This window comes from Dermochelys coriacea, chromosome 3 (genome assembly GCF_009764565.3).
Source record: "Dermochelys coriacea isolate rDerCor1 chromosome 3, rDerCor1.pri.v4, whole genome shotgun sequence".
NCBI classification, from domain to species: domain Eukaryota; kingdom Metazoa; phylum Chordata; order Testudines; family Dermochelyidae; genus Dermochelys; species Dermochelys coriacea.
Genome location: NC_050070.1, coordinates 146,789,075 through 146,815,701, shown reverse-complemented (window position 1 = coordinate 146,815,701; position 26,627 = coordinate 146,789,075). Strand labels below are relative to the sequence as shown.

At 40.2% G+C, this 26,627-nt stretch overlaps 1 protein-coding gene across 1 annotated transcript in view; it reads right to left on the bottom strand.

Annotated features, from left to right (window-relative positions):
- Positions 1-26,627, bottom strand: part of CRIM1 (cysteine rich transmembrane BMP regulator 1) — a 325,649-nt gene that overhangs the window by 126,591 nt on the left and 172,431 nt on the right. Inside the window, 4 exon segments of the mRNA XM_038396670.2 lie at positions 1,992-2,012; positions 2,015-2,182; positions 2,343-2,348; positions 11,792-11,974. Coding sequence (XP_038252598.2) covers positions 1,992-2,012; positions 2,015-2,182; positions 2,343-2,348; positions 11,792-11,974 — 378 coding nt within the window.

Here is a 26,627-nt window from a genome sequence, read left to right as displayed (position 1 = left end):
GGCTAGGGCGGAAAATTTGCAGGGGTGGCAAATTTATATAGCAGCCAGGGCTGTTTCCCCTGGTGCCGGTTCATGCCCTCCACCCCTGGCCCCGCCCCAACTCCATCCCTTCCCACCCCTATTGGTCCCCTTCCCCAAATCCCACTCCAGCCCCGCCTCCCTCTCCTGAGAGCGCCACTTTCCCCCCTCTTCCTCCCCTCCTTCGCGAGCTGTTTCGCACACCAACCCTTGCAGGGTGTGGGGAGAAGCAGACATGGCGGTGCATTCAGGATGGAGTCGAGGCAGAGTGGAGGTGAGCAGCGGCAGGAGGGCTGGGAGCTGCTGGGGGGGCAATATTCAGGGCCTAGGGGCGGCAAAATCATTACTCCGCCACTGGGCGGAGTAGGGATAGTTTTCCACAGGGCCATGCACTGAGGGATAATTGCACATCCATTACAGAAAAGCACTGAGTATAGTAAATACCACTGTCATGCTTATTGTGTTCCTTTACTGGTTTCAGAAGATAGTATACAACTGAATCTCTGAGGCTTGCACAAGCATCCTTATTGGAGTTCAGACAGTTGCTGGAACATTGGCTCCAACTCATAAATACAGAATGATTTCTGGAACTTTCCAAGATCAAAGTTTATAGCTCCCAAAGTTTTATACCTCCTGGAAAAAATTCCATGACTTTAATGAGATTGTATCTACCCTCTGCAGTGAACTCAATATTCAAGTGTATTGAGGTAACAGAGCAAACCAAAGGCAGTGAGTGAGGAACATCATTTAAATTCACAACTTTATTCATGAAATAGTATATTTTTTTAAAATATGCATACATAGCAATTTAAAAATTAAAAAAAAATCACAAAACACAACCATATTAATTTCCAAAAGGAAAGACTAATTTATAGGTAATTGATGCAGGTTTATGTAATGCTGGTCAAATTATCTTGTTGGAAAAAGTTTTCATCCAATTTTGGCAATATTTCCAAAATGGATATTGTAATTAAGCATTTGATTTTCTAATGTTTTATTATTTTCAACCATAAGCTTTTTTCTTTTTCCATTTTTGTTGGAATGTTCATTGTTTTATTTGTACTTGTTTATCTTTTCCACTTTAATAGTAACTGGTCGCCTTAATCAATGTTAAGATTAAAAACTTCAGTTTTTCAAATATTTCAAGAAAATATATTTGAAAGTGAAAAATATTAACAAATATTCTACTAAATTTTTGAAAAAGTACTTACCAGTTAGTTTTGAAAATCAGCAGAATGAAATTATCTTCAAATTCTGTGAACTTTTCCTTGCCATCCCAAACATATTCTAGTTTGAGTGAGCCCAACTCAGCTTAATACTGTATATCCTTTAACACCTCAGCATACACACTACACACTATAAATATTGCTAAGAAGATACAAATTGCTCAGCCTACAAAAGACTTACACAATGGGGACTGGATGCCCAGCAGCCCTTAGACTCCTTTGAAATGCTAGCCTTTGAATAGCCTCACATATGTTAAGCATCTGCTTAAGCCTTTGCAGGGTCAGGGCCAAAAAATGCATCTCTGCCACCATTTCCTCATACAAAACATTAACTTCTGTACTCTGGAGAAAATGAGACACCCCCAGTTGCTCACCCAACCCCTCCGGCATGAGCAGGTCACCCTGAAGAGGGCCCCCTCAGGAATTCTGTCACTTGTCACTGGAACCTTACAGGGGATCCCCCGTCGCCTGTCACTGGAACCCTGCCAGGCCCTGCTGGTTGCCAGTGCCAGAGTCCCGCAGCCCCTGGGGCTGAAGCAGAGAATGTCATGGAGGTCTCTGGAAGTCATGGATTTCGCGACTTCCGAGACACAAACGTAGCTTTAAGCATGAGTGTCTAGCAGAATTTGTCCTGACCTACACAAGTCAGTAATGGTCACCTTATCACAATTATGACTCAAAATGATATGTTATCTAATGAAGACAAGCCCTTACAGGGAGACAGCATTTGAAATGAATACATCTTACCTTCACACACTGGACAGCATTCCCAGGTACCTTAACAGGATTCAGGCAACTCTGTCCACAGGCTGTTGCCACACAGTGAGGGTCTCCATTGATACACTGGCAGAAAGTGCAGTCATCTTCTCTCCATCGATCTCCATGTGCTTGGATCTGACCATTGGCATAGCAGCCAGCAGGGTTATTAACTGGATATACTGATCTAAATCAAGATAAATTATAGTAAGAAGAGACAGTTTATTCTCCTGTTATGCCTGGAAGATATTTATAAACGTGCAAGTTGATATCACCGTTATGGAGGCTGGCCTTGAGACCCTTTTCCCTTTCTGGAAAAGAGCCCAACGCATTCCTGGGGACTTGGTCCTCAGGCAGCTGATGGGTCTGGAGCAGCGGTTCTCAAACTGTGGGTTGGGACCCTAGAGTGGGCCACAATCCCATTTTAAGGGGGTTGCCTTGGCTGACGTTAGACTTGCTGGAGCCCAGCGCCGAAGCCCAAGCCCCACCACCTGGGGCCAAAGCCCAAGGGCTTAAGACCTGGGTGGTAGGGTTCAAGTCACAGGCCCCCCTGCCTGGGGCTGAAGTTTTTGGGCTTTGGCTTTGCCCTTCCCCCAGGGCTGTGGGGCTTTGCCCTTTCCCCTAGGGCTTTGCCCCCACCCCACCCCAACCGGGACAGCGAGATTCAGGCAGGCTCAGGCTTCGGTCCCCGCTCCTAGGGTCATGTAATAATTTTTGTTGTGTCACAAGCAGGTCATGGTGCAATGAAATTTGAGAATCCCAGGTAACTCCTTTTTCATTTACACTTGGCTAGAAGATTGAGCCCTTTTCTTTCAGGGGCCGAGCTTGCCACTATAATCCATGCTTTAGTCATCTTCAGATTAGGCTACTGTAATATGCTCTGCATATTATAGCCACTTGGAAATTCAGTTGGTACAAAATGCAACATCCTGATTGGAAAGGGTGTTTGTGACAGGAATCAAATTGCTCCAGAATGCACACAACTTGCAGTAAATTTCCAAGTGTATTTTAAGGTATTGGTTTTAAACTATGCAACACCTTAAATGGGTTGGATCATGGGTACCTCAGAGACCACTTCTCTTCCATGTGATACCATGAAAGGTGAGACCCAGTTCAAGCCTTGTTTTGACAGACAACAAATATGGATTTCAATTTAAATTGGGCTAGCTTAATCTCATTACTTTAACGTAACTGAAGAGCCCATTCAATGCTTTTTAAGGTTTTTCAATCATGTTAAGCTAGCTCGACCGAGCTCACACAATTGAACTCAACACTTTTGCCTTGATTTTCGTGTCTGGTCATGGTCTCACAGAAGGCTGGAGTTAGGACATTCTCCATTAGAGCTTCTTGATTATGGAAACTGCTACCTCCCCCAGAGCCCAAATCCATGACCTTTAAGTCACATTGCAAGGATAGTTTGTTCTACCATTTTTTTTTTTCTGAAGTGAAGAAATGACGGTCATAGGTGAAGCAGCGTACACAAATTGGAGTTGGTGGTATCAGATGCGTCTATTATTTTAGTTAGCTGGTTTGAATTGTAATTGTTTTTATAAAAATTTTACTTTCCCAGAATGCTAGATGGATGTACATTTTAAAATAAAACTAAATAAAACCAATCCTTCAAGTCTTTTGGCGTCTGGTGATCCCAGTACATTCGGAGGCACAATGCTTGACAGCACGCAATTTGAATCAAATCTCAAATTCATATAGAAGAACAATTATTGAGGTGACAATCAGGGGTCCTGCAGATCCAGCCTGGGGTAGGAAGGCCCAGGGTAAGCCTAAGGCTGATTAGAGCCTAGTAACAAGTGTTGAAAAGCGTGCACTTGAAGAACTCATACATAGTGTGAGTGCACATTGGTGTAATTATATTAAAAAAGTTGATAGGAGACTGGATGTTCGAATGCATAATATAGTTCTGCAGTCACTATGAGAGAGGATATTCAAAGAATAGACAGAAGTTAGGGAGTGGCTATTTCCCAGTACTTGCATCTATGCATATACAGATAATTCTTACAGAAGTGGAAATTCTTGGACTCGTTTGAAATATTCCACTGGTCATACTCTTCACCTACCTAGCACCTCTGTGTACTCTAAATACAAAAATGGTGTAGGGATTTTTGCCCCAACTTTCAAATACAACCAATTTAGACAAATTCAGCAGAAATTATAGGCTCTGACTCTGTGGGTGCTCTGGGGCTGAAACACCCATAGGAAAAAAAAAAAAACAGTAAATACTCAGCAGCCACCAGTGGCCCTGCTGATCAGCCCCTCCCCGTCCCACAGCACCTACCACCCATTGGTGATCAGCTGTTCAGCGGCATGCAGGAGGTGTTGGGGGGAGGAGCTAGGGCAGGAAGAGGTGAAGCGAGGGCAGGACACACTTAGGGGAGGGGGCAGAACAGGGCAGGAAGTGGTGGGGTGGTGCAGGCAAGAGAAGAGGTGGGGTGGGGTCTGGGGTGGAGCAGGGGATGATCACCCCTGGGGAAACCAGGAAGTTGGCACCTCTGGCTGAAAAGATTTTTTTTGTTTGTTTGTGTTTGTAAAAACTTACAAGGAAGAGAAAACAGGGTTATAACAAACTATTTTGCACCCTTAACTAGAGTAAAGTGGACACTAGCAAGTGAGTGCTAGAATATTAAAAACCTCATGTTGAGACTTTCATTTCCAGATTGTTCCAATTTATATACTATGTAGGATTGCTAACAAATCTGTTGGTTCCAAAACAGTGTGACCTTCTACATTAAACTGCATGTAGAATAAGCATACACAAAAATACAACACTTAGATTTCACACTTCAGGACCTAACTATTTTTTTTGTACTTTTGTATATTATGTGTGTATAATTAGCAAACAGACTGCATTTTGTTTTCTAACGGTTGAAAGGCCATGAATTTACATTGGTGAGACAACTTCACCCTATAAACCACCTGGTTATGTTGTTATTAACACTCAGTGACCTTAGGACATAAAAAGTAAGCCTTCCCCTACACTTTTTGGGACTTAGCATTGACATCAGATTGCGTGCTTAGTGTCTTTGTAGAAAAAATCCTTTTTTCTCCCTGTGTCCCCCCGGTTTTTGCATAATACAGACACATACGTGCTACAATGACATTACTTTGCCCTATCAGGTCAAGTTCAAAGCTTTAACAGTTATTTGCATTACTCTGTACAACACAGTTTCATCTCTTGGAATTTAAAACTCAAAGACCTGCTTTCTTGTTACTAAAGAAAATGAGATACATGTGCCTCAGGGCTTGTTACTGTAATCATCATGCTTATGTTTGGGAACATACCTCTTCATACTGAGATTTCTCTTCAACATTCATGCAAATGAATAATGCTATTCTACATATGCTTTTCCATGACTACGAAGAAAAGTATATTTTGATCTTCAGGAATGTACTCAACTCATCCAAATTAGCAATGATGCTGATGTATTTTGTTCACAAACACAAAAAGGAAACGTATCTCTAATACAATTTTTTACATTAGATATAAAAAAACCAAGCAGTAATTCTAGATTACAAAACAAACAATAACTCAAACTAGCACTACATTTGAGAAATAGCCAACATTTTAATAGTTAACACTAGCGACTAAAAACAGGAGCAAATCCAAAATATGTGCAGAGAAACTTTTCTCTCCCCTAGATTAAATTCCAGCCAATAGACGTGCTTCAAGGATTTGAAGAGAAAACAGACTTATCTCCAAGAACAAAAGAGTCGAAATGAGTGTTGCCACCAACAATGAGAAAATTGGGATATTTCTTGAAGTTTCATCGGCTGCCCTTGTAAAGATACCAACAGCTGTATTCAGAAGACTAACCCCTTGGTTTCATTACAGGGAGAGCTATAACAATGCCTATAGTTAAAGTTTCCTAGCACTTCCCATTATAAGCCCCCATTTTCAGTTGCTCATAACTTTGCCAAATTGTAACCATTTGAACTGAAAATTTGTATGCTAGGTTTGTGATTCGCCTCTCCCCCATTATGTGTCAGTGAAAGTTGTTAAGCCATTTCCAAAACAGAGATTACAGGAAAATAGGGAGTTTTGATAACGTTAAAAAATTATCCCACTTGTCCTTTGAAGGGCTCTAATGCTTCTCTGGTTTGGAACAAGAACTTTAATGTTGGCAGGAGATAACACTGGAGTCAGACAGCTGCCTTTTTTTGTACCCATGAAAATCTACCTGGATTTTGCTAAATTGTAGATCTGAAAAATAACCATTTGAACATCTCACCATTTGCAAAAGTTTAACAGCAAGCCTCTAAAAAGTTCAAATCTCTGAATACTGGTTCTTCACTGAGCATTCTCAGGGGCCCCACTGACATTTTATCTGCACTGAAAATATGCCACGTCCACACTACATTCCATCTGCACTGAGGATGTTTCACAGCCCCACAAAGCTTGAGTTCTAATGGAACAGAGTAACAGTAACTATCCCTTTGGGAAAAGAGCTGGTCTGGGAACCAGGAGACCGCGAGTTCTAGTCTCACCTATTCCACTTACTAGTAATAATTCTGTTCACTTCATACCCTTTATTACTGAACAAGGCTTCATACCCCTAAATTAAGTGACAGTCAAATATCATTCCCCACATTTTACATATGTTCTAAGAAGTAGGTTGTAGGTGATCTCTTCTGGCAGAGCCAAAAATAGAATCTTCTCTCTAATGTGGTATGCCCAGGTCTCACTTATAATCACACTACCTTGCAGAATGAATGTGCCAAACCTATATGCTTGGCTGTGCCATCTATAACCACCAGAACATACAAAGAGTTTACAAACCCTGACTCGCCATTTCACCACTCTCCAGCAAATACTTGTGTACACCACTAAAAGTAGCTTTCCCATTTTCCTCTCATGGCTAGTTTATGAAGAACAGTTTACTACTCCTATTGCTTACTCCTGTGGCTGTGCAACTAAAGATATGCGATATGAGCTGTGCAACTAAAGGTTCTGTGTAAAAATAATCTAAAACACCAATGACCTATATGAGGATCATTATGGTCTCATATGATATATTTTTCTTTTCTTTCCCCCCCAAAATCCTAGGAAATTACACTAAAAACACGACATTAAAAGAACATTAAGGCTGCAAAGTCAAGCACCCAAAAGTTATTGAATTTATCAGATTTTTTTTTCCACTGTGTGTGGGTATTCATTGTGATAAAACTGGATGCAACTTTGAGTGACATGATCACACAGTACTTTTTTTTAAAGACATCTGTTTCATTCAGTGCACAAGATGGTAAATTAGCAAAATTCTTTAAAAGAAATAAGGATGTTCTCTTTTGGTCAAGACACCGGACTGGAAACTCAGGACTGCTAAACTCTTTACCTCATTCTGCCACAAACTTTTTATACAATGATGGCCAGTACTATCAAAATGCACAAACCACAAGGAGACAAAATTAAGGCTGCACAAACAAGCTTAATTCTGGTAATTCTTAACTTTTGAGGTCTTGTCTTTGCAACCATAACGTTCTTCAAACCTTATGGGGTTTTTTTGTAATTATTTAATTTTTCTTACCTCAAACCAATACAAGCCATACTCAATGGAAAAGAATAAGGAGATCTCTTCTCATAAAACTCTATGGGTGGGACTGTGACTAGCCTTTATACAAATGCAGAAGGAGAGCACCAAGAGATCTTCCACAAGCAATGTATATTGTCATGGATGTATAGAGCAAGCCCTGCATACTCAGGGACAGTAGTTTACATTCCTTGAAGGGGTGTAACAATGGCCACACTCCTCCTTGCTTCCAAAGAAATTCTGGAGGAATTGAAGCGCAGAAAAATTTCTGTCTAGTGAGATTGATAGATGCCTGTACCAACTATTTGTGAGCTCAAAAGTAAAGAAAAAGAACACAGAGGATCCATCAAGAAACATAATTCAAATAATCAGGAAAATTGTAAGTAGACAAAATAAGCAACTGTAACAAGAAAGAAAACACTGAGGAAAAAGAAAGTCCACCAAAAATCCCCAACACTCAGAAGAGAAGTAAGTAATGATGTGTAACATCTGCACCAATTAAGGATTAACTGATGTCTTTCTAGCTTCTGTTTAGCATAGACCACTTTGGAAATTCAAAAAGAAAAATGTTATCATACAAGAAACTGAGACAGCTAACTTTGATGTGTGTCATATGGACTGAATTTGATTGATTAAGATAGGGGCTGTAATTTGGTATAAAACCTCTTATAATAGAGTGCTGGAAATCAGCAACTGAACAAGCACTCTGGTCACTGTTTAAACAATTAGTCCCCCCAGAGAGCCTGATTAAGGAAGTTCCTGATTACCAGATCAGATTGGGGCCAGGTAAATTATAAGCTAATTAGCCTATTGACAAAGAAATTGGATAAAAGAGCACCAGAAGGAAGTGCACAATGGAGGAGAATCAAGAGAGAGAGAAAGGCTAGCTGGGGCTGATAAAGGGGGCTCTCTGTGTGGCGAGACCTTTTTCCACCTCTACCACCTGGGAATAAAAAAAAAAGGTTAGTTATGCTGAATGTCTGCGTAAATAGTATGGCCACATGAGCATGTAAAAGGTGGTGAGACGAAGCACTGGTGATATCTCCAAAAGGAAGATCAATGAACAATGTATGAAAGCAAAAATGACAGGAGTAGGGCATGCCCTATCACACCAAGAGAAGTAGTAAAATTATAATCCCTTAGAGAGAGCCAAACACCTAACCTCACCCAAAAGGACACAACTGAGATTTACAGAAGGGAACAAGTATTTTGCTTGCCAGTTACTGAAAAGCCAGAGACCATACTTCCCTGACATGAAGATATGGGAAGCCATACCAGAAAAGGAGGCATATAAGCAGCACGCAAGACCTTTGTCAGACAACCAGGCAAACGAAGCAAGAGCCTGACTGTTGTATCAGACAAGGCCAAATTAAAAAACAGCCGAGACTAAAAACCAGATCTGAGAGATGGGGTTCTGCTGACAACCGTCTAATTATCTTTTGTATCCTGGCTACCAGGAACCAGCCACGCCAAGAGAATTCCATTTGAAGTCTCTGATATCCTAACTTGCAACATCTAAGAGAATAAAAACTAATTAACTTGGCAGTTCCATTTGCAGTGTCTCAGATGAGGAAAGGTAAAGCTGATTTTTTAAAAGCAGTCTAACATAGTAGTGAACCATTTGTCAGAATAAGTTGCTGACAAATGACGTAGTACCAACTTTTCAGTAAACATGAGAGGTCATGGGTCACCTTCTTTGTGTTGTAACTCTGGCAGAGAAGTTGCCCCTATGTTTGAGTGTATGAGAGTCATTTAGATACAACAGTGATCAACGTACCATTCAATCACCAGAAAGAGAGGTTTCCACATCATTAATCAAATATTGTTTAATTTTAATTGACATATATATGTTTATGCTTATACGGTCTGATCCTGGAAATTTTATGCATACAAGCAGTCCCATTGAAGCAAAAACCCCATCCAATTAAGGCAGTCGTTCTCAGTCTTTCCAGACTACTATACCCCTTTCAGGAATTTGATTTGTCTTGCATACCTCAAGTTTCACCTCAATTAAAAATACTTGCTTTCAAAAATTAGATATAAAAATACAAAAGTATCACAGCACACGGTTACTGAAAAATTGCTTACTTTCTCATTTTTACCATATAATTATAAAATAAATTATTGGAAGATAAATATTGCACATATATTTCAGGGTACTTTATGCCCGAGCCCTGCCCCCTGTGGCATGCAGCCCCAGGAAATTGTCCTGCTTGCCACCCCCCAATGCCGGCCCTGAACTTGTGACTCTCCGAAACTGAACTCGTGACTGTCCCACAAAGCCCATCGGGGTCATGACCCCAGGTTGAGAAACACTGAATAAGGCAAATATCTAGATGAATTGACCTACCCCCAATTGACCTCTGCGTACTCCTGATTGAGAACCACTGACTCAAGAGAACTACTCATGTGAGTATGAAATACTTACTCAAGTGAGAAACAGTTACATGATTGGATCCAGAGTTAACATTGAAAGAGTATATTGTCACATGCCACATTTAGTACTCTCCCCCAGGCTGTAGTCAGTTAAATATTTCTACCCAAGTAACAACAGCAACATTTAACTTGTATAGCCCCTTTCTTCTATAGATCTTAATGTACCTTAGAAACTTTACTGAATTCATCCTTACACCACTAGTGTGAGGTAGGAAACTGAAAAATCCATATTTACAGATGGAAAAATCGAGGCTAGGAAAGTTTAAGGGACTTGCCAATATCACACACTAATTTTGCAGCTGAGCTAGGAACAGAATTCAGATCTCGACTCTTAGGGCACGTCTACACTAATGCTTAAATCAATCTAACTTATGTCACTCAGGAGTGTGAAAAAGACACCCCCTGAATAACACAAGTTACAGAGACCTAAGCACTGTCCACACTGGCACTATGTTGGCAGGAGACGCTCTCCCATCAGCACACAGTCTCTTCACCAGACACAGTGCAACTGTGCCATTGTAGCGCTTTTAGTGTAGACCTGCCCTTAGTCATATGCATGTGTATTAATAAGTTACAAAATAAGAACGTTACAAAAGACCACGACAATATACATTCACATCCTACAACCATGAAAAACCCCTCAAACAAGCCAAAACAAGCCCACCAATATGAGCTGGACAAACCAAGGAGTCTCCCAGCATGCTCTGATGTTCAACAAACATGAGTTTCTGTCAGATCAACGGGAGTGCGCCATCTCCTTGTTGAAGGCTCTCCACTGAGGATGCTTTGTCTCCAGCCTCCTCAGGTACAAATCTGGACATGGTTAGATTAAGCATCCTGGCTTATCTCACCTGCTCACAAGTGATCTGAAAGAAACACAAGATCTAAACCCTAAGGGACTTTACAGGACCAAACCAATACATATACTCCTTAGCTAAAGTGTTCAGCAGCTGCTCAAGCTAGGCAATTCAGAATTTATCTGGATCAACTCCTCTAGAAGCATAATGGAAAAGGAACCAGGTTGGAGCAACCCGCCCCACCCAATAACTCAAAGAGCTCTCTCTCTGCTTCCTGATCTCAACAAACTCAAGTTTTGGCAGCTGCAGCCACTAAGAGTGGTAGTCGTCCTTGGAGACATGGCTGGCAAAGGATGCATCAAATAATTTCTTGTCCCAATGTTGGTGCAAGCCAGAGATTAATGTGAGACTTCCTACATAATCCTTTTTAGACCAATGAGAGAGTCATCCAAAATGACACTTCACAGCAGCATGGCACACAGAGAAGGCTATCAAAAAGAGAGAGAGAGAACAACCCACTCTCAGACTGGGATAGACTGGTACCACAAGCATTCCATATGCCTACCCATTTTGGAAATAAACTGCCATAAATGCAAAGCAGAGAAATCCGTGTCATGCTTGACAGAAGGCAGAAGGAAGTCTAGATTTTTTTTTTTGGCAGGGTGTTAATTAATGGGAGACTTCTGCAACAGAGCAGTCCATCTAGTTGTGTGGATACAGAATCAAGGAGCAGCTTCCGCAATACAAGGTCTTCAGGAGGAATTAGGCCATTTTTTAATTATTACGATTGTGCTTGTACCTGGCATGAGATAGCTATGGCTGAAGTGGAAACAGTGCACCAAACATAGCAGCCAGCAACTGTAGAAGATAATTTGGATTAAAAAAAAACACTATCTATATTTTGCCAAAACTTTAGAATGACAAAATGTGACAACGCACACTGGCTCAGAGTGCTTATCATCACTTAAAAGACAAATAAGAGAGAGCAACTGTAATAGTGAATATTAAGACAAATTACCTTCACAGACTGGACAGCACTCTCCTTCTGGCACATAGTACCTGTCACAGTGTAGCTCACCACACTGGGCTGAGAAACAAATCGAGACACCACCTTGACATCGACAGAAACGACAGGCATCCATTCGAAACATGTCTCCATCGTAATACTCCACACTGTTAAATATGCAAGCTGGCTTCACTTCTGAAAGAAATAAAAAGAAAAAAAGTGGATTTTGTAGTTTTAAATAATTTTATAAACACAGCCAAAGAATTCTCTCTCATAAGAATATCTGCCCCTAGCAAAAATACCAAAAATCCCTGGTGAAAGGCTGTGCTGAAAAAAGGAAATTACTATCTTAAAGTAATTTTAAGATGTGAATTCCAAATATGGCCACCCATTTATTCTTATTACTTTACAACGAAAAGCACCCATTCAAAGGTTTTGAAGCTCTTGAGAATCCTTTTAAAAAACAAGCATATGCCCAATAATTATCCAAAGACCAAAAATACCAGCAACTACATTTAATTTAACCTTGCCCCCAGCAGAATCTCCACAAGAACCAATGCCACTACTACCCATCACTCAACTCATTATAGGCAAGGGAGAAAAGATGAGCTCTGCAGTCCACTCTGAAGGTTAACAAACTCATGCTGCTGGTGACACAAAGTGATAGAGACAGTGAGAGAAAATGTCTTTTTTTTAAACAAAGCTTTGTATTTTTTTTCCAAAGCAATTATTTTTCCCTAGAGTTTGTGATCTTTCAAATACATAAAATATTTGAGGGTCTGTTTCTTCAATGGGAAGACAGTTAAATACTATTCAAAAACATTCGCAGGGCAGCAAGATTATATATAAACATAATTCTGCACCTTTGTAATTTGAGTATTGACTAGAATTAAAATTTACTTATCCCTCTACAATGGTGTTGACCAGTTCTTTCTAGTCTTGCTTAGTTACAAATTATCGGTACTACCACCTGATGATTTTATCACAACTCTGCTTATGAAAACTTGAAAGGTGGCCAATTGACAAATTTTCCTTTATTTAAAATGACCACCATTTCCCATTACTGTCAACAAGTTGGCTGCTTTTTCCTTGCAGTCTATCTGCATGTGGAAGTAAGGCTGCACATAATAAAGTTGGCTGCCACCTCCCACTGTTTTCAATGCGATTGACGCCATGCTCACAGCCAAAATTGCTGCCACTTTATGGTTCAGGGGCTGGACAGCATACAGGCCTGTGTGGAGCATCAGGGACACTATGGGTCGGGAGAGTGAGGGGGAGCAAGAGGCAGATTTAAAGGTTGCAGGGAGGCTGAGGGATCCAAGGATAGTGATGGGATGGGAGATAGTGGGAATAAAATGGCAGTTCCCCCAGCTGGGGAGAGGCACATGGTAGGCAAGGGGAATCTCTCTGAGCAGCATGGGGAAGGAAGTGCTATTGGACTTTAATTTGCAACACCTGATCCATAATGTTGTTTAATTTTAGATACCATGTAAAAATTTCTAAAATATATGAGCTATAACATTCCTTTCTATCAGAGACCTGCCCAAAGTTAGTTTCCCAGTACAACTTGCTGCCTGAGTTTACAGGTGGATGGATATAAAAATACAAATTAACCAACGATTTCTAAAAACTGCTAAAATATAGTTTTTCTATATATGTGTGACTGTATGGTGTAATACCACAATATGAATGGTGATAATCTGAAATGACCCACTAAATCATGAATAATGCTGTGATCCCAAAGTCATATTAACAAAACCACTGCACCACTTCACCACATATTCTGTATATGCCATATATGTTTTAATTAACATTTTAGAGAGTTTTTAAAAACTGGGACAATTTCATGAAGAAGGTGCATATCTAGCAACTACTATCACTTCATTCTTAGTTGAAGGCATATATCTTTAGCTTGTCAAACTGGTCCACAATCTTGGGGTCCTTCAGGATTCCTCACATCTTCTGGACACACCACACACACACACTTTTATCTACAATTTCCCCATCTTACCATACATGAACCTGGATAGAATGATGTACAGCTTCATAATCTACAAGATGGACTATTTCAACTTAACATATATAAAGCACTAGTAGATGGAAGACCATACTATCACGTGTGGCATTTGGACCAAGTAATCCATAATCTGTAGTCTCTCCTTCATCCAACCAATTAAATTGTTGCATGCAACTTTGCTATACAGTAATGGTGGCAATTCATTGAGTTACTTCTGATGTAACAATGGTTTAGAGCTCTTGGGATGGGAAATATACATGCCTTACCGTAGCTGTACACTGCACTGGTGTAATTTGCAAAGTCAAAATAGCTGAGAACTTAAAACGGATGGTAACAGATCATGAATCCCAGTGATCCTTGAACCTCGTGATATTCTAAACAAAAAGAGCTCTCAACCATACTTGTAGCTGTTTCCATCGCTTCACATTGACTTAGACATTCTAGGCTGCAGTGACACAGACAGGTGATAATCCTGGAATCCTAAATAGGTAATCACGTCAAGTTTTAAAAGGGCTTCAATTAGTCCAGAATACAGCAAGCTCCTCTCCTTAGCCACCAAGATCTCATCACCCGAACTTTGTTCACAAGACTGCCCCCTGGGACAAATTGAAGGCAAGTTTTGGCCTAAGATTTTGTTGGCTGTGAGGTGATTGTTAGAACTAACTTTTGTGTGTGTATGTGTGCACGCGTGTGTATCATATAATTGAATTAAAATTTAGAATTAGCAGGTTTTTGTAGAAAGCAGTAAAATTAACGAAACATCTTAAATTGTGAGGTTAGATTTTTTTCCTCTTCGTGCACCTCTAACATTAAGACAAGTTTTCTTTAAGATTTTACTGCATTTCAATGACATTTTTAAATAACCCCATCTCAGGTGTCTATGTTCAGTTCCAGTCTCAAGGTATGTAGTAGGACTGCTACTGTGAAACTTGGAGGTTGAAGCTGGTTCTCTCCTAGCAATTCTGATGTTTAATTTATATAAGTCTGTTTCTCTGTCTTTAAGGCATATTATAAAAAAAACAGAGAAAGGGAGAGACCAGAAGAGGAAATGCCATAAGAGCTACTGTGTCCAGGAAACTAGCTATGACCTCATTAGAAAGCGATTCACATAAACATTTGTGAAATATTACCATTGTATGTACTCTGAGTTGTTAGTTTAAAAACAAAAGGAGTACTTGTGGCAGCTTAGAGACTAAAATTTATTTGAGCATTTAAAAAAGTTTCTTGAAAAGGAGAAAGTGCTAATAATAAAAAAGGTCTTTAATCCATTTGTTCATTATTTCACTGATTTTGAGTGTAGGCCTGAATCTATGCCTGACTAGGACAGCAGAGAAATTCCCTGTCGAGAATGTCTACTTACTGTTAAAAGGCAAAAAAAAAAAAATAAAACTATATCAAACAATAACTGTAATCTTGGAAAAAAAGATGGTAAATGTCCTTAATGAAAAAAATTGGAATAAATATCTCACTATGAATCTGCATCTTTGCACTATCAGGATTTATGTGTATAAAATTCTCAAGGCTCTGAGTTTGCCATAATATATTTATCATGAAGTAATTAAGATGGAGAGGCAGAATGATTTGAATAGGACAAGCATTTTTTTTAAATTAAAAATGTACTTAAAATATTCAGTTTCAAATATATCACTGTGCCCTTCGCTGCCATGATACCTCAGCCACAATGAGGTGGCAACAGCATCTATTATGAGTTGCATTACCATAATGCCTATGAGTCGTTGTCATGGATCAGGACCCCAGAGCATGGGGTCCTCCATGAACTTATCTAATTCTTTTTTGAACCCAGTTATAATGTTGGCCTTTACAACATCCTCTGGCAATGAGTTCCACAGGTAGACAGAGTTGTGTGAAGAAGTACTTCCTAATCTTAGTTTTAAACCTCCTGCCTATTTCACCCCTATTTCTTTAGGTGCTCCCTAATTTTTGTGTTATGCAAAAGAGTAAACAACACTTCCTAATTCACTGTCTCCACACCATTTATGATTTTCTAGATGTAGATCATATCCCCACTTAGTCATCTCTTTTCCAGGCTGAACAGTCCCAGTATTTTAAATCTCTCTTCATATGGAGGCTGTTCCATCCCCTAATAACTTTTGCTGCCCTTTTCTGTACTTTTCCAATTTTAATTCTTTTTTGAGATGGGGCAACCAGAACTGCATGCAGTATTCAAGCTGTGGCTGTACCATGGATTTAATATAGTGGCATTATCATATTTCCTGTTTTATTATCTAACCTTTTCCTAATGGTTCTTAACATTGTTAGCTTTTTGACTGCTGGTGCACATGGAGCAGGCGTTTTCAGAGAATTAACCATGACTCCAAGATCTTTCTCGAGTTGTAACAACTAATTTAGACCCTATTATTTTGTAGATATAGGTGGGATGTTTTCCACTGTGCATTACTTTATCAATACCGAATTTCATCTACCTTTTTGTTGCCCAGTCAACCCAGTCTTGTGAGATCCCTTTGTAACTCTTTGAAGTCAGCTTCGGAGTTAACAATCTTGAGTAATTTAGAATTATCTGCAAATTTTGCCACTTCACTGTTCACCCCTTTTTTCAGATCATTTATGAATATGCTGAACAGCACAGATACTTGAAGGACCCTGCTATTTACCTCTCTCCATTGTGAAAAGTGACCTACCTTATCCCTACCTTTGATGCAGTATATTTGGACTTTCTGAAAGTCTTTTTTAAAAATCAGCACTATATTAGCTATCCTCCAGTCGTCTGATACAGAGGTTGATTTAAGCAACAGGTTACATATCACAGTTAGTAGTTCTGCAATTTCATATTTGGGTTCCTTCAGAATTCTTGGGTGAATACCATCTGGTCCTGGTAACTTATTGTTTAATTTATGAATTTGTTCCAAAACGTCCTCTAATGACACCTCAATCTGGGGCAGTTCCTCAGATATTTCACCAAAAAAGAATGGCTCAGATGTGGGAATCTCCCGACATCCTCTGCAGTGAAGACCGATGCAAATTCATTTAGCTTCTCCACAACAGCCTTGTATTCCCTGAATGCTTCTTTAGCAGATTGATCGTCCAGGGGCCACACTAACTGGCAGATTTCCTCCTTCTGATATACTTACAAAAACTAACAGCAACATTTTTTAAGTCTTTTGATGATTGCTCTTTAAATTATTTTTTGCCCTGCCTCATCATACTTGTATACTTAAGTTCCTGGTGTTTATGCCCCTCTCTATATTTCCTTCACTAGAATTTGACTTTCAGTTTTTAAAAGGATGTCTTTTTGTCTCCAACTGCCTCTTATTCTATTGTTTAGCCATGGTGGGTATTTTTTTTGGTCCCATCACTGGGTGTTTTTTTAATTAGGGGCTTATACTTAGTTTGAGCCTGTATTATGGTGCATTTAAATAGCTTCCATGAAGCTTGCAGGTATTCACTCAGAATCATAGAATATCAGGGTTCAAAGGGACCTCAGGAGGTAATCTAGTCCAACCCCCTGATCAAAGCAAGACCAATCCCCAACTAAATCATCCCACCCAGGGCTTTGTCAAGCCTGACCTTAAAAAACCTCTAAGGAAGGAGATTCCATCACCTCCCTAGGTTATGCATTCCAGTGCTTTACCACCCTCCTAGTGAAAATTTTTTTCCTAATATCCAACCTAAACCTCCCCCACTGCAACTTGAGACCATTACTCCTCGTTCTGTCATCTGTGACCACTGAGTACAGTCTAGATCCATCATCTCTGGAACCCCCTTTCAGGTAGTTGAAAGCAGCTATCAAATCCCCCGTCATTCTTCTCTTCTGCAGACCAAACAATCCCAGGTTCCTCAGCCTCTCCTCATAAGTCATGTGTTCCAGTCCCCTAATCATTTTTGTTGCCCTCGACTGGATGCTTTCCAATTTTTCTACATCCTTCTTGTAGTGTTGGGCCCAAAACTGGACACAGTACTCCAGGTCGAATAGACGGGAATGATCACATCCCTCGATCGGCTGGCAATGCTCCTACTTATACAGCCCAAAATGCCGTTAGCCTTCTTGGCAACAAGGGTACACTGTTGACTCATATCCAGCTTCTCATCCACTGTAATCCTAGGTCCTTTTCTGCAGAACTGCTGCCTAGCCGCTCGGTCCCTAGTCTGTAGCAGTGCATGGGATTCTTCCAGCCTAAGTACAGGACTCTGCACTTGTGTTTGCTGAACCTCATCAGATTTCTTTTGGCCCAATCCTCTAATTTGTCGAGGGTCCTCTGTATCCTATCCCTACTCTCCAGCGAATCTACCTCTCCTCCCAGTTTAGTGTCATCTGCAAACTTGCTGAGGGTGCAATCCACACCATCCTTCAGATCATTAATGAAGATATTGAACAAAACCGGGCCAAGGACCGACCCTTGAGGCACTCCGCTTGATACCGACTGCCAACTAAACATGGAGCCATTGATCACTACCTGTTGAGCTCAACGATCTAGCCAGCTTTCTATCCACCTTATAGTCCGTTCATCCAGCCCATACTACTTTAACTTGCTGGCAAGAATACTGTGGGAGACTGTATCAAAAGCTTTGCTAAAGTCAAGCAATAACATGTCCACTGCTTTCTCCTCATCCACAGAGCCATTTATCTTGTCATAGAAGGCAATTAGATTAGTCAGGTATGACTTGCCCTTGGTGAATCCATGCTGACTGTTCCTGATCACTTCCCTCTCCTCCAAGTGCTTCAGAATTGATTCCTTGAGGACCTGCTCCATGATTTTTTCAGGGACTAAGATGAGGCTGACTGGCCTGTAGTTCCCCAGATCCTCCTCCTTCCCTTTTTTTTTTTTTTTTTTTTTTAAATGGGCACTACATTAGCCTTTTTTGAGTCATCCGGTACCTCCCCCGATTGCCATGAGTTTTCAAAGATAATGGTCAATAGCTCTGCAATCACATTCGTCAACTCCTTTAGCACTCTCGGATGCAGCGCATCTGGTCCCATGGACTTGTGCTCCTCCAGCTTTTCTAAATACTCCCAAACCACTTCTTTCTCCACAGAGGACTGGTCACCTCCTCCCCATGCTGTGCTGCCCAGTGCTGTAGTCTGGGAGCTGGCCTGGTTCGCGAAGACAGAGGCAAAAAAACCATTGAATACATTAGCTTTTTCCACATCCTCTGTCACTAGGTTGCCTCCCGCATTCAGTAAGGGGCCCACACTTTCCTTGACTTTCTTCTTGTTGCTAACATACTTGAAGAAACCCCTCTTGTTACTCTTAATATCTCTTGCTAGCTGCAACTCCAGGTGTGATTTGGCCTTCCTGATTCCACTCCTGCATGCCTGAGCAACACTTTTATACTCTTGTAACTATTCCTTTTCATTTCCATTTAACTAGCTCTCTCCTTTTGTGTATTTTCCCTTTTTTGAATTAAATGCTATTGTGGTGGGTTCTTATGTATTTTCCCCCCACAAGGATGTTAAATTTAATTACAATATGGGTGCTATTACTGAGTGGTTCAGCTATATTCACCTTGTGGAGCTGATCCTGTGCTCCACGTAGAGCTAAATCAAGAATGGTCTCTCCCCTTGTGAGTAGCAGGACTTGCTGCTCCAACAAGCAGTCATTCATTATCTAAAAATTATCTCTCTGCATGTACTTGGTCAATCTGAGGATAACTAAAAAAACCCATTATAATTGGGTATTCTGCTTTGTAGCCTCTCTAATCTTCCTGAGCATTTCACAATACCATCACCATTCCCATCAGGTAGTCGGCAGTTTATTCCTAGTACTATATTCTTATTATTCAAGCATGGAATTTCTTTCCATAGAGATTCTGTAGTACAATTTGTTGGCAGTTAGTCATGTTTGCAGGTAACAGCACCTTGATATAGGTGCTGAGAGAAGAGGAGGGGGGATTTTTTCTCTCCCTTTTTAATACAGGGAAGGCCAAAACATACTTATATTGGGTGGGCAAGGAATCTGATGAGAATGCGATATTGAGAAGGGTGAAAGGGCGGTGAGAAAGGTTGTGGGAGATTAGAAAGCAAGAGCGGATGGCATCACTTGGGCAGGAGGAGGAGAACAGCAAGAAGAAATAGTGAGTAGGGAGTAAAAAGAAAAAGGGAAAAGTCGAGGAAGGTGGTCACACCAAATCTTGCTGATTTTTTTGCTTTGAAGAAATCAGCAAGATGCTATGCAGAAAGGGAGTAGGGGACAGGAAGGGGGAGGGCTTGAGGAGGGAATCAAAGTAGTAAAGAGTTAGCGGTGTTTGTGAGTGTAGGACTTGAAAATGGAGTAGAAGTAGAGCTGTTTGGCTGAGAAGATGACAGAATTAAAGAAGGAAAGAGTTAAGTGGTACTGGAGAAAGTGAGCAAGGTCACTGGACTTCTGCCAGAAACACTCAGCATCACAGTAAAAAGAGTATAGAAAATGGATGTTGGGGGGAGGTTTGAGCATTGGCCTGCTAAACCCAGGGTTGTGAGCTCAACCCTTGAGGGGGCCATTTAGGGATATTGGGGATTGGTCCTGCTTTGAGCAGGGAGTTTGGACTAGATGACCTCCTGCTGTCCCTTCCAACCCTGATATTCTATGATAAGCCAGGACTGGATGGATGGACCTTGTGATAGAAAGCAAAAGGACGTGTAGTAGAGATGATCAACAGCTGAGTTGCGGGAGGAGAAAGAAGTGGGAAAAGGAGAGAGAGGACTAAGAGCAGAAGATAATTTGTGGATGCTATTTGAAAGTCATGGAAGGAACAGGTGACAAAGTGAGGAAAAGGGGGCCAATGAGCAAAGTTGAAGGAGATGAGGTGGTGGTCAAAGGGAAATCAGTGACGGAGAGGTAAGAGAGAAATCAGCACTTGGTGAAGACAAAATGAGCTACCATTTTAGGAAGTGGGAGGGTTGATCCATATTTGCAGGTGAAGTAAGAAGGTGAGAACAAGAAGGCAGGAAGCTAGGGGACAAGATGGGATATCAGTATAGAAAGAAAAATCATCAAGGAGGATGGTGGTGGGATTGCGATGTGAGGAAGACTGTGCTCCAAGAGGTGAAGTCAGAGAGAAAGACGGATGGGGAAGAGTCAAGTGGTCAACAGATAACATGGAGGGGGAGAAGAGAAAAATCTGATGAGGTATTCAAAGAAAGAATAAGTGGAAGAGGAGGGATGGACTAGAAGTGGCAAGATCAGGAGAAAAAAGCCTACTGCCTTCACTATGATCTTTGAAAGTAACTCCAGAGCAGGGGAAGTGGAAGAAGGCGAGATCACTGCACAAGAGAGAATGATGGCGGAAGCAGCAGCAACTGTGTCAGAGGGGAAAATCCAGGCCTCAGAGACTAAAATGGAGAGGGTGGGAGATGAAATGATCATGTTTTTCCTCACTTTTAAAAAGAAAATAGGTGGAATGAGAATTACAAACGGAACAAGATTTAGGGAGGAGGCAGGTATGATGGTAGAGGAGGAGAGGCTCTGTTAATACACATTCCCTTTATAACTGAGCTACTACTTTAATTCCTCTCATTTGTGATATTTTCTCAACTCAGGAAATGTGCAAAGCTAGATGGTGTGAATAACTATCTGGATGAATTTTGGGCCTGATTCAATTCCCATGGACGTCAATGGGCATCTTTGCATTGATTTTATACGGGGTTGGATCAGGCCCTGAAAGAGAAATGAGCTCTTGAGAATCTCCTACTACAGGCAGAATGTAAAGTGTTTGCAATTTTCTTTAGCAGACTGACTGCAAAGAGGATTTTGAATTGCCTTTTGAACCTCGGCTGACTTCTTTCATTTAATTTAGCAGACTATCTGCAGGAAGTTCTTTTTTCCTTCAATTATTTGTACCGCATACTTCTGGGTTTATTTGTTTCCTACTTGGCCTTGCCTTACCTAACCTGCTGCAGTTGTTTTCTATGATATGAGTATCACTCCATATTAGGAGCAACTGTATTCCACATTAATTAAACATTCATGCAAATGGTCAGTGTCAGTCATTACCTTGTTTTGAGCAGTAGGCTGCACCAGCCCACAATGAGATCTGAATTACTGAGATTTCTCAAGCTGTCCTTAGCTGATGGCTGTCTTTGATTAAGGCCATGGAAAAGATTAGAGATGCATTTAGTTTGCAATCCATATCCTCACTAGGCAGTCATTTTGCACAGTAACTCTAGCTATACGAGGAGTTTCAGTGCCTGTTCATAGACAAGTTTTGGCACTTTCTGTAGCAGTATCAATGGGCTCCCAGCCAGCAGAAGCGAAGTGAAACTCAAGACAGCTGTCTGTTGTTAAAATGATTAAAGGTTAAAGGACTCCAACAACCTCCAATGACAGAATTCCTTCTCTATGCAGCAGGATAGCTCATATCAGACTCCTGGAAGAAATTGCTGCAATTAATATGAACCTTAATTAAAATGAAAAGGAAGGAAGCTAATTAATTTTAAAATTAGGGCTGTCAATTAATCACAGTTAATTCACGCAATTAACTCAAAAAAATTAACTGTGATTAATCGCACTGTTAAACAATAGAATACCAATTGAAATTTACTAAATATTTTTGGATGTTTTTCTACATTTTCAAATGTATTGATTTCACTTACAAACGTAGAATACAAAATGTACAGTGCTTACTTTATATTAATTTTTATTTCAAATATTTGCACTGTAAAAAACAAAAAATAGTATTTTTCAATTCATTTCATACAAGTACAAAAGTGCAATCTCCATCAAAAGTGTAACTTACAAATGTAGATTTTTTTTGTTACATAACTTAACTCAAAAACAAAACAATGTAAAACTTTAGTGCCTACAAGTCCACTCAGTCCTACTTCTTGTTCAGCCAATTGCTAAGACAAACAAGTTTGTTTACAATTACGGGACATACTGCTGCCTGCTTCTTATTTACAATGTCACCTGAAAGTGAGAACAGGCATTAGCATGGCACTTTTGTAGCTGGCATTGCAAGGTATCTGTGTGTCAGATATGCTAAACATTCATATGACCCTTCATTCTTCCGACACCGTTCTGGAGGACATGCTTCCATGCTGATGATGTTTGTTAAAAAAAAAACCAGTACATTAATTAAATTTGTGACTGAACTCCTTTTGGGGGAGAACTGTATATCCCCTGCTCTGTTTTACCTGCATTCTGCCATACATTTCATGTTTTAGCAGTCTCAGACGATGACCCAGCACATGTTTGATTTCTGTCACTGTCACTGCAGATTTGACAAAATGCAAAGAAGGTATCAATGTGAGATTTCTAAAAAATAGCTATAGCACTTAGCCCAAGGTTTAAGAATCTGAAGTGCTGTCCAAAATCTGAGAGGGACGAGATGTGGAGAATGCTTTCAGAAATCTTAAAGAGCAACATTCATATGTGAAAACTACAGAACCCAAACCACCAAAAAAAAGAAAATCAACCTTCTCCTGGTGGTATCTAACTCGGATGATGAAAATGAACATGTATCGGTCCGCTTTGCTTTGGATTGTTATTGAGGAGAACTCGTGTCAAGGTTCCTTCCCCACTCTGAACTCTAGGATACAGATGTGGGGACCTGCATGAAAGATCCCCTAAGCTTATTCTTACCAGCTTAGGTTAAAAACTTGCCCAAGGTACAAACTTTGCCTTGTCCTTGAACCCTACACTGCCACCACCAAGCGTGTTAAACACAGAAAAAGGAAAGAGACCACTTGGAGACGTCTTCCCCCAAAATATCCCTCCAAGCCCTACACCCCCTTTCCTGGGGAAGGCTTGATAAAAATCCTCACCAATTTGTACAGGTGAACACAGACCGAAACCCTTGGATCTTAATGAAAAATCTATCAGGTTCTTAAAAAAAGAATTTAAATTAAAGAAAAGATAAAAGAATCACCTCTGTAAAATCAGGATGGTAAATACCTTACAGGGTATTTATATTCAAAACAGAGAATCCCTCTAGGCAAAACCTTAAGTTACAAAAAGACACAAAAACAGGAATACACATTCCACTCAGCACAGCTTATTTTACCAGACATTAAACAAAAGGAAATCTACGCATTTCTAGCTAGATTACTTACTAACAAAAGTTCTGAGACTGCATTCCTGATCTGTTCCCGGCAAAAGCATCACACAGACAGACAGACCCTTTGTTTCTCCCCCCACTCCAGATTTGAAAGCATCTTGTCTCCTCATTGGTCATTTTGCTCAGGTGCCAGCGAGGCTATCTTAGCTTCTTAACCCTTTCAAGGGGAAAGGGTTTTGCCTCTGGCCTTATAGCACTGTATACTGAAAGGTGGTTACCTTTCCCTTTATTTTTATGACAACCCGTCATCAGCATGGATGCATATCTTCTGGAATGGTAGTTGAAGCATGATGGGACATATGAATCTTTAGCACATTTGGCACATAACTATCTTGCGATATTGTCTGAGCGACTGGCTGAAGTAGGACTGAGTGGACTTGTAGGCTCTAAAGTTTTATGTTTTATTTTTGAATGTAGTTATTTTTTGTACATAATTTGACATTTGTAAGTTCAACTTTCATGATAAAGAGATTGCACTACTTATATTAGGTGAACTGAAAATACTATTTTTTGGTTTTTACAGTGCAAATATTTGTAAAAAAAATATAAAGTGAGCACTGTATACTTTGTATTCTGTGTTGTAACTGAAAATCAATATATTTGAAAACGTAGAAAACATCCAAAATATTTAAATAAATTGTATTCTATTATTAACAGTTCAGTTAATCATGCAATTAATCACGATTAATTTTTTTAATCGCTTGATAACCCTACTTAAAATTGTATGTTGGTATAAACAATAGTACTGAAAAGCAAACTGTATGTTTTGTATGTACAACTACTCTGCTATTCAGTGAGCGAAGAAACATGAATGTGATATACGCTTGGGGCATTAGCCCTTAGCAATTTTGAAGATCATAATACTATACGTTTTATTTGACTTGCAAGCATATCCACACAAATAAAAAGCTATGTGGAATACAGAGTACTGCGTTATCACTGTTGGTCATACTGTATACTCCCCTATGATGACAATTGTTGAAGCTACCTGTAAGTCATTTAGTGTATCTGCTAAAGGTTTATCCACAAAAATGAAACAGAGGCTTGGACTAAAACAAAACTGTAATTTACAGATGCAATATTACTGTTACTGTTAATAAAAATGTATTAAGCACCATAAATGTTCGGTGTTTTACACAGATATTAAAGAAACAGCCCCTAACCTATCATGAGGGATTAGCAGTGTAAAGAGTTGAAAAATGTAGAATTATAGGAAAAATAGAATCTGTAAAAGGGAACGGAAGAGAAAAAGGGGAACTTAGAACTAAGATTTGGTGTTCTACCATTTACATATAGTATTTTATAACAAAATGGCTTTTTCCCCTCTTTACTTCTTGTTTTGCATACTGCCAAGTTGGTATTGGGGGAAGCCTGCATCATCACTCTAGAGTCCCTAACTTAATATCCTGGTCTCTGCATATTTCAGGGATCGGTTTTGGGACCAAATCTTATTTAATCTTTTTATTACTGACCTTGGCACAAAAAGTGGGAGTGTGCTAATAAAGTTTGCAGATGATACAAAGCTGGGAGGTATTGCCAATTCGGAGAAGGATCGGGATATTATACAGGAGGATCTGGATGACCTTGTAAACTGGAGTAATAGTAATAGGATGAAATTTAATAGTGAGAAGTGTAAGGTTATGCATTTAGGGATTAATAACAAGAATTTTAGCTATAAATTGGGGACGCATCAATTAGAAGTAACGGAAGAGGAGAAGGACCTTGGAGTATTGGTTGATCATAGGATGACTATGAGCTGCCAATGTGATATGGCTGTGAAAAAAGCTAATGCGGTTTTGGGATGCATCAGGAGAGGCATTTCCAGTAGGGATAAGGAGGTTTTAGTACCGTTATACAAGGCACTGGTGAGACCTCACCTAGAATACTGTGTGCAGTTCTGGTCTCCCATGTTTAAAAAGGATGAATTCAAACTGGAGCAGGTACAGAGAAGGGCTACTAGGATGATCCGAGGAATGGAAAACTTGTCTTATGAAAGGAGACTTAAGGAGCTTGGCTTGTTTAGCCTAACTAAAAGAAGGTTGAGGGGAGATATGATTGCTCTCTATAAATATATCAGAGGGATAAATACAGGAGAGGGAGAGGAATTATTTCAGCTCAGCACCAATGTGGACACAAGAACAAATGGGTATAAACTGGCCACCAGGAAGTTTAGACTTGAAATCAGACGAAGGTTTTTAACCATCAGAGGAGTGAAGTTTTGGAATAGCCTTCCAAGGGAAGCAGTGGGGGCAGAAGATCTATCTGGCTTTAAGATTCTACTCGATAAGTTTATGGAGGAGATGGTATGATGGGATAATGGGATTTTGGTAAGTAATCTTTAAATATTCAGGGTAAATAGGCCAAATCCCCTGAGATGGGATATTAGATGGATGGGATCTGAGTTACTATAGAAAATTCTTTCCTGGGTATCTGGCTGGTGAATCTTGCCCATATGCTCAGGGTTTAGCTGATTGCCATATTTGGGGTCGGGAAGGAATTTTCCTCCAGGGCAGATTGGAGAGGCCCTGGAGGTTTTTTGCCTTCCTCTGTAGCATGGGGCATGGTTGACTTGAGGGAGGCTTCTCTGCTCCTTGAAGTCTTTGAACCATGATTTAAGGACTTCAATAGCTCAGACATGGGTGAGGTTTTTCATAGGAGTGGGTGGGTGAGATTCTGTGGCCTGCGCTGTGCAGGAGGTCGGACTAGATGATCAGAATGGTCCCTTCTGACCTTAGTATCTATGAATCTATTCCAAATATTGGTTTTTTATACCTTTTACAGTAGCAAAGGCTTTATACAGTGGCCCCTGTGAAAGTATTT